Source organism: Salvelinus namaycush, chromosome 36, assembly GCF_016432855.1.
Source record: "Salvelinus namaycush isolate Seneca chromosome 36, SaNama_1.0, whole genome shotgun sequence".
Taxonomy (NCBI): domain Eukaryota; kingdom Metazoa; phylum Chordata; class Actinopteri; order Salmoniformes; family Salmonidae; genus Salvelinus; species Salvelinus namaycush.
Window position 1 is genome coordinate 19,231,603 of NC_052342.1, and position 8,642 is coordinate 19,240,244.

Below are 8,642 nucleotides of genomic sequence, written 5' to 3' on the forward strand. Positions count from 1 at the left end.
AAATAAAAGCTGAAATAAATCATTCTCTCTACTATTATTCTGACATTTCACATTCTTAAAATACAGTGGTGATCCTAACTGACCTAAGACAGGGAATTGTAAAACACTGAGTTTAAATGTATTTGGCTAAGGTGTATGTAAACTTCCGACCTCAACTCTATATCAGTACATATTAAGCTTATAATCTTATATTAACACTTCTATAAAGAATAAACCAACACACCCTCCTATATATTCTTACATGTCTCCACTCGGTATTCAAGCAGCGAGAGAAATTGGTTGTGACAGTGTACGGTATGAAACCCATAGGTTCCTGGCAACACACACACATACCTCGCCAAAAATACCATCTGCCACCGGATCCACCAGCGCGAACTGCAGAAGTCCTTACCCAGACTCCTCCACTCGAAGCGTTGAAGGTGTCCTCACTATTTACAGCACTAACCGATGCACAGATTTGGAGAAGGTGGAAGTATCCCTTTCATTACTGATTCAGGGTTAGATTTTATGTAATCTCCCTAACGGTTGAGGTTATCATAGGGAGCATAGAATCATATAATCTGATCCTAGATCTGTGGTAAGGTCAACTTCTATTATACAGTTACAGGGCCACCCTTATGATTACATTTGTGATCTGGGCCTGCATTCATAAAGTAAATCAGAGTAGGTGGGTGGGGTGGGGTGGTTCGATGCCAGCTGGCCATCATAGGGCTACCTGTCATCATCATCTGGCTCCAAGTAGCATTCCTCTGCGAAGAGGCCATACCCCAAAACTATACAATAGAATGCCTGATTACATTCCGTCTCTGTTGTTCATTCAGTTAAGCCTGTACTCGATTGAACTTTACCTACAAAGATTCCACTGTCTTTTATTACCTTTAGAACAATTATTATTTCTATGTAATTATTATTATTATGTCATTATTAGCATTTCATGCATCAAAGGAAGTTGAATACAATACACAATACATAACTACACAAGCATGACACTGTACGATCTACAGTATCATTCATATGCTGGAGCAGTGTATAGAAAAAAGTGTAACGCAAAATGGTACCATTCAGGATTTTGTAATACAAACTCCTCCTACCTTGTTATACCAACTCCTTCTCAGTCTGTCTTGTCCTCTCTCTCTCTCTCTCTCTCTCTCTCTCTCTCTCTCTCTCTCTCTCTCTCTCTCTCTCTCTCTCTCTCTCTCTCTCTCTCTCTCTCTCTCTCTCTCTCTCTCTCTCTCTCTCTCTCTCTCTCTCTCTCTCATTTCCTCTCATTTCCTCTCTATCTATCCATCACTCACTTGCTTATCCATCTCTTATTCTCATCTCCCCACATTCCTTCCCCTCTTCTCTCCCTCCCCTTCCCCCTCCCTTTAACCCTCCCTCCCTGCCTCCCTCCTTACAAAGGAAACACCAGAAACCCAGAGAAGGTGGAGTATTTCCACCCCCCCATCAGGTTCCCTCTCTCCAGTTTGAGATAAGCCTTGTCTCCTCTCTCCATGGTGACCAGGCCAGCATTGGTGGCTGCTTCCCTGGTCACGTCTTGGTCCCCGGCAAAGGCTGAGATGATCGGATGTCCATTTAAAACCAGACTCACCTGAAAGAAAGGGATAGAGGGAGGGGGAGGGGAAAGGGAGGTGGAGGGGTAGAGGGAGAGAGAGCAATATAGAATAGAGAGAGAGATAGAGGGGGCAGGAGACAAGGAACAAGATTAATCATGGTCTTTCGAATTACCTTACCTTCCTATGCACACCCTGACATTGTTTTGTTTAGTGCATCAACTTTGTATTTGTGTCCTCGTGTTTGTCTCACCTGAATGGTCTGTCGGTTATAGACCTTGACCACATTGAAACAGAAACTATAGACTCCTGTTCTAGGCGCCACGAAGATGCTCCGTGCTGGATCAAAATGGCTGCCCACATTCACAAGGATCTGAGAGAGAGAGAGGGAAAGAGAGAGACGGAGAGGGGTGGGGGGAGAAGAAGTAAAAGAGAGAGGGAAAGAGAGAGACGGAGAGGGGTGGGGGGAGAAGAAGTAAAAGAGAGAAAGAGAGAGAGAGACGGAGAGGGGTGGGGGAGAAGAAGTAAAAGAGAGAGAGAGACAGAGAGAGACGGAGAGGGGTGGGGGAGAAGAAGTAAAAGAGAGAGAGAGAAAGAGAGACGGAGAGGGGTGGGGGAGAAGAAGTAAAAGAGAGAGAGAGAAAGAGAGACGGAGAGGGGTGGGGGAGAAGAAGTAAAAGAGAGAGAGAGAGAGAGACGGAGAGGGGGGGGGGAGAAGAAGTAAAAGAGAGAGAGGGAAAGAGAGAGACGGAGAGGGGTGGGGGGAGAAGAAGTAAAAGAGAGAAAGAGAGAGAGAGACGGAGAGGGGTGGGGGAGAAGAAGTAAAAGAGAGAGAGAGACAGAGAGAGACGGAGAGGGGTGGGGGAGAATAAGTAAAAGAGAGAGAGAGAAAGAGAGAGACGGAGAGGGATGGGGGAGAAGAAGTAAAAGAGAGAGAGAGAAAGAGAGACGGAGAGGGGTGGGGGAGAAGAAGTAAAAAAGAGAGAGGGAAAGAGAGAGACGGAGAGGGGTGGGGGAGAAGAAGTAAAAGAGACAGAGAGACAGAGAGACGGAGAGGGGTGGGGGAGAAGAAGTAAAAGAGAGAGAGAAAGAGAGAGACGGAGAGGGGTGGGGGAGAAGAAGTAAAAGAGAGAGAGAGAAAGAGAGAGACGGAGAGGGGGGGGGTAGAAGAAGTAAAAGAGACAGAGAGACAGAGAGACGGAGAGGGGTGGGGGAGAAGAAGTAAAAGAGAGAGAGAGAAAGAGAGAGACGGAGAGGGGTGGGGGAGAAGAAGTAAAAGAGACAGAGAGACAGAGAGACGGAGAGGGGTGGGGGAGAAGAAGTAAAAGAGAGAGAGAGACAGAGAGACGGAGAGGGGTGGGAGGAGAAGAAGTAAAAGAGACAGAGAGACAGAGAGATGGAGAGGGGTGGGGGAGAAGAAGTAAAAGAGACAGAGAGACAGAGAGAGAGGGAGAGGGGTGGGGGAGAAGAAGTAAAAGAGAGAGAGAGAGAGAGAGAGAGACGGAGAGGGGTGGGGGAGAAGAAGTAAAAGAGAGAGAGAGAAAGAGACGGAGAGGGGTGGGGGAGAAGAAGTAAAAGAGAGAGAGAGAGAGAGACGGAGAGGGGTGGGGAGAAGAAGTAAAAGAGAGAGAGAGAGAGACGGAGAGGGGTGGGGGAGAAGAAGTAAAAGAGAGAGAGAGACAGAGAGATGGAGAGGGGTGGGGGAGAAGAAGTAAAAAAAAGAGAGAGAGAGAGACGGAGAGGGGTGGGGGAGAAGAAGTAAAAGAGAGAGAGAGACAGAGAGAGACGGAGAGGGGTGGGGGAGAAGAAGTAAAAGAGAGAGAGAGAGAGACGGAGAGGGGTGGGGGAGAAGAAGTAAAAGAGAGAGAGACAGAGAGAGACGGAGAGGGGTGGGGGAGAAGAAGTAAAAGAGAGAGAGAGAGAGAGACGGAGAGGGGTGGGGAGAAGAAGTAAAAGAGAGAGAGAGAGAGACGGAGAGGGGTGGGGGAGAAGAAGTAAAAGAGAGAGAGAGAGACGGAGAGGGGTGGGGGAGAAGAAGTAAAAGAGAGAGAGAGAGAGAGAGAGACGGAGAGGGTGGGGGAGAAGAAGTAAAAGAGAGAGAGACAGAAACGGAGAGGGGTGGGGGAGAAGAGGTAAAAGAGAGAGAGAGACAGAGAGAGACAGAGAGGGTGGGGGAGAAGAAGTAAAAGAGAGAGAGACAGAGACGGAGAGGGGTGGGGGAGAAGAAGTAAGCGAGAGAAAGGCAGAGAGAGAGACGGAGAGGGGTGGGGGAGAAGAAGTAAGCGAGAGAAAGGCAGAGAGAGAGACGGAGAGGGGTGGGGGAGAAGAAGTAAGCGAGAGAAAGACAGAGAGAAAGACAGAGCGGGTGAATCAGTTGGTGTAGCAGTTTACCTTAAACTCTCATTGATGTACAGTTGGTGGTGAAATTCGTCACTCACTTTTGGCTAATATAGGTATTCAGTATCCTGGAGGTTAGTGTTGTATTGTCACACTCACTAACCTGGTCAAAATATATGGTCATAGTACGGTTGCTCATCTCTGAGGGTTCGTGGTTGGTGTTCCTGACAGCGGAGAACGCCACTCGACCTGTCCCCGACCGCACCGACATCCCCAGAGCGTTACCCGACGGTTCCGATGAGGGGGTGGAGTCACAAACCACCAGGCACTTCCCCTCCAACACGATTGGCTCAGTGTCATTCTGAGCCCTGGCCCCCGGGGGACCAAATTGGAGGAACAGAATTAGTCCAAGGAACAAGGTGGGGCTTACGGACATTATGGGGCAGGGCAAAGATGAACAAGGAAGCGGAAGGCATGACATATTGTCTGAAATGGTTGTGAACTCTTTAGTGTTCTGGGGATGTTAGTTGATCTGTTTTGACAATTGAAAATGTCAGTTTCCACACACAATTTCTGTAAAAAAACGATCCTTTGTGAAGATATGACAAATTTCAGTAAACCAATGTCTGTCTTTGCAGTCTTCTTGTCTCAACCACATAGTAATCCGTTAAATCACAGTTTAAATCCTTCCAGAATCTGTGAGAAGGTTGAAACTCAGAGGGTCAATTGATCCAAACCCACTGAATTTAAATAGTGGATGGTAGATGCCCGATGCCTTGGATCCAACCCCTCTTGCAGCCAAGTTTGTCCAGGTCCCCAACCTGTGTTACCAGATTAGTAACACACGTCTGAGTGTTCCAAATGAACAGGTGTGCATCTCTCTCTGTCTCTCTGTCAGTTGGGAGCTGTGGAGTTGGGTGGTCAGGTGGTCCTCCCCAACCTTGACCCTGTAGTAGATAAATATATGCACTTGCTGTGGTCATCTAATACATTATGAACAACAGTATCCTAGATTATACAACAGCTGGGTTTAATCCTGGATGCTGATTGGTTAAACCACATTCCAGCCGGTGTCTATTCCACAAGCTACCACCGGCTAAATCTATGATGTTAAAATGCATATTTGCTCTGTTCCATCTCACTGCACAATCCATCAGCCCAGTCAGACAAGTTATAAACTTGATCTCCACTATGAAAAGCATCTAGACATTATCTCCCATTTCTGTTAGACTAACATTTAGTTTTCAACAGTGCAGATTTGTATAAACCTTGCTTTCTGTTTCTCCGACATATTTAAAATTGTTTCAATATCAAACTTCAATCTCCAGCTGTCCCATGGTAATGACCGTGTTGGGAGTTGGGACGAGACAGACAGGTAGGCAGCTTTTCTCAGCCAGTCGAAGTCATGAATAAGCTGGCATCATTTTTATGGATACAGTGCATTCCAAAAGTATTCAGACCCCTTGACCACATTTTGTTACTTTACAGCCTTATTCTAAAATGGATTTTTTTTTAAATTCTACACACAATACCCAGTAATGGGTATTTCGTTTTTTTTGCAAAAGAAAAGAATAAACGGAAATACCACATTTACATAACTATTCAGACTCTTTACTCAGTACTTTGTTTAAGCACCTTTGGCAGCGATTACAGCCTTGAGTCTTCTTGGGTATGACGCTACAAGCTTGGCACATATGTATTTGGGGAGTTTCTTCCATTCTTCTCTGCAGATCCTCTCAAACTCTGTCAGGTTGGATGGGGAGCGTCGCTGCACAGCTATTTTCAGGTCTCTCCAGAGATGTTAGATCGGGTTCAAATCCGGGCTCTGGCTGGGCCACTCAAAGACATTCAGAGACTTGTCCCGAAGCCACTCCTGTGTTGTCTTCGCTGTGGATGGTGAATCTTCGCCCCAGTCTGAGGTCCTGAGAACTCTAGAGAAGGTATTCATCAAGGATCTCTCTGTACTTTGCTCCATTCATCTTTCCCTCGATCCTGACTAGTCTCCCAGTTCCTGCGGCTGAAAAACATCCCCAAAGCATGATGCTACCACCACCATGCTTCACCATAGAGATGATATTGGCCAGGTGATGAGATGTGCCTGGTTTCTTCCAGACGTGACGCTTGGCATTCAGGCTAAAGAGTTCAATCTTGGTTTCATCAGACCAGAGAATCTTGTTTCTCATGGTCTAAGCATCCTTTAGCTGCCATTCGGCAAACTTTTACTGAGGTGTGGCTTCCGTCTGGCCACTCTACCATAAAGGCCTGATTGGTGGAGTGCTGCAGAGATGGCTGTCCTTCTGGAAGGATCTCCCATTTCCACAGAGGAACTCTGGAGCTATGTCAGAGTGACAATTGGGTTCTTGGTCACCTCCCTGACCAAGGCCCTTCTCCCCCGATTGCTAAGTTTGGCTGGGTGGCCAGCTCTAGGAAGAGTCTTGGTGGTTCCAATCTTCTTCCATTTAATAATGATGGAGGCAACTGTGTTTTTGGGGACTTTCAATGCTACAGACAGGTCTTTGTACCCAGATCTGTGCCAGAACACAATCCTGTCTCGGGAGCTCTATAGATCAATTCCATCGACCTCATGGCATGGTTTTTGCTCTGACATGCACTGTCAACTGTGGGACCTTATATAGACAGGTGTGTGCCTTTCCAAATCATGTCCAATCAATTGAACTTCCCACAGGTCGACTCCAATCAAGTTTTAGAAACATCTCAAGGATGATCTTTGGAAACAGGATGCACCTGAGCTCAATTTTGAGTCTTATAGCAAAGGGTCTGAATACGTTTGTAAATAAGGTATTTCTTTTTTTATTTTATTATACATTTCCAAAAATTACAAAAGAAAACGTTTTTATGGGGTATTGTGTGTAGATTGATGAGGATTTTTTTTATTGAATCCATTTTAGAATAAGGCTGTAACGTATCAAAATGTGGAAAAAGTGAAGCCGGTGTTTGGAGGATACAGTATCTTGGCACGGTTCGCCGACCCCCGACTTCGTCTCGGGCCTAACAACACCCGTGACAACATATCCTCCAAACACCGGCTTCTCTGGCATTTTCACTTAAATAACCGTAGAGATTGACAATGAACGGAAGATAGTCTATAGTCTTAGAATCATACTATTCTAAAGTAACCCTGGAAGCAGGCCGAAATGAAATGCATTGATGTAATTTATAGTTTGATGTCAGGGTTAAGCAATGATATTAAAGCAGCTTCTAAGGAGTAGCGTCTACTGTACAGGTTGTATAGATGGAGATAGAAGTGAGGGATGCGGAGGAGAGAAGGAGGAGGTTGAAGAAGAAATGAGCTAATGGATTGGCTTGAAGAGAGAGAGGGGGAGGGAGGGAGGGAGGTGAGGCTATCGAAGCCATCTGGACACAGGAAGAGGGGAGGCATTGAGGAGGAGAGGGAAGAAGAGGAGGAGAGAGGGAGGAGAGGAGGGGGGAGGAGAGGAATGCATCATCACTACTGAGCAACCATCTGTGGGATACACACTCCCGTCACATACACACATGCTCACACACACACACACACACACACACACACACACACACACACACACACACACACACACACACACACACACACACACACACACACACACACACACACACAGTATAGTGCCGCACACACTTGAACGCACACACAATTGTGCGTGTATTCAAGCATGTAGGCAATTCCATATATTCATGTACATATGAAATTGCACCAAACTGCATCCAATGGTCTATATTAGTAATGTCCTTGGAACTTAATGGATTGTAAAGATAATATCTGGGTGACTTTATCTGACTCCACCATAGAAGTACATTGTCAAAAAGCATATGTTTAAAAACGTACAAATGTACATTCTTAGAGAAGGCTACTTGCACCTTGGGGAAAAGTCTCTTTATTCACAAAGTGAGATTATTACAGAAAGATGTTCATCAAACAGAGCAGTAAAGTGACAGAAATATGCTATTATGATAATAACAATAATGTCTTCAAAAACATTTCTCCCATATTACCAATTTTGATCAAATTAAGGATAAAACATTGGGAATTAAAACTTTACAACAGTTGAAATCTAAATCTTAAATCTTACCTTTGCAATAATTGTATTTCTATGTTTTCATGTAGCAACGAGGAAGTTACTCCTTTTTCTGTTTCTTTTCTCTCACTTTTCCCTCCCTGTCTCGCATTCTCTCACTCTCACATGCTCTCTACCCCCCACCCTCTCGCACCTCTCTGTCTCTTTCCCTCCTTTCTTAACTCTCGTTTCCCTCTCTCTAACCCTGCCCTCTTTCTCTCATTCACATCTCTCTCTCCCTCCTTTCCCTCTTTCTAACCCTGCCCTCTTTCTCTCTCTCTCAGGGAACCCCTGTGTTCAAACAGACGTTTAATCGTATCAAGAGCATCACATACAACGTCTGCTTGCTTTTGCCCGCAACCGCCTACCTGTTCCACACTCCTCCCTCTCCTCCCTTTTCTCTCTATCCTCTCATATCCTTTCTTTCTTTCTCCTCAAAATGTAGGAAGCTAGTAAGAAAACAATCTCAAGGTGATTTTTAGTTACACCTGTTGCGCATTAAGCTATGAAATATAAGAATCAATTCTAACAAATCTGGATACAAAATCATCATTTAACTTTTATGCTTATGTCATTGCCAAGTTCTGATTGATCTTACATATGCATTATTGGTTCTGTCCATCAACGCAGGTAGTATTTTTCAGAAGTATCTCTCAAAGTCCCCTGTCAGATAACAGTC

At 45.3% G+C, this 8,642-nt stretch overlaps 1 protein-coding gene across 1 annotated transcript; it reads right to left on the bottom strand.

Annotated features, from left to right (window-relative positions):
- Window positions 1-1,393: 1,393 nt before the first annotated feature.
- On the bottom strand, window positions 1,394-4,326 carry si:dkeyp-74b6.2 (cerebellin-1). Its single transcript, XM_038975632.1, has 3 exons — window positions 4,054-4,326; window positions 1,807-1,926; window positions 1,394-1,591 (listed from the first exon to the last, which is right to left on the bottom strand). The coding sequence occupies exons 1-3, from the start codon at window positions 4,324-4,326 to the stop codon at window positions 1,394-1,396; spliced, it is 591 nt and encodes a 196-aa protein (XP_038831560.1).
- Between the last annotated feature and the right edge of the window lie 4,316 nt (window positions 4,327-8,642).

What these genes read in the sequence shown, in the direction of transcription:
- si:dkeyp-74b6.2 (XM_038975632.1), bottom strand. Translation starts at nt 4,326, where the DNA reads ATGTCCGTAAGCCCCACCTTGTTCCTTGGACTAATTCTGTTCCTCCAA. An exon ending in TGACCATATATTTTGACCAG is followed by an intron (nt 1,927 to 4,053) that starts GTTAGTGAGTGT and finishes TCTCTCTCTCAG; the next exon opens with ATCCTTGTGAATGTGGGCAG. An exon ending in ATAACCGACAGACCATTCAG is followed by an intron (nt 1,592 to 1,806) that starts GTGAGACAAACA and finishes CCTTTCTTTCAG; the next exon opens with GTGAGTCTGGTTTTAAATGG.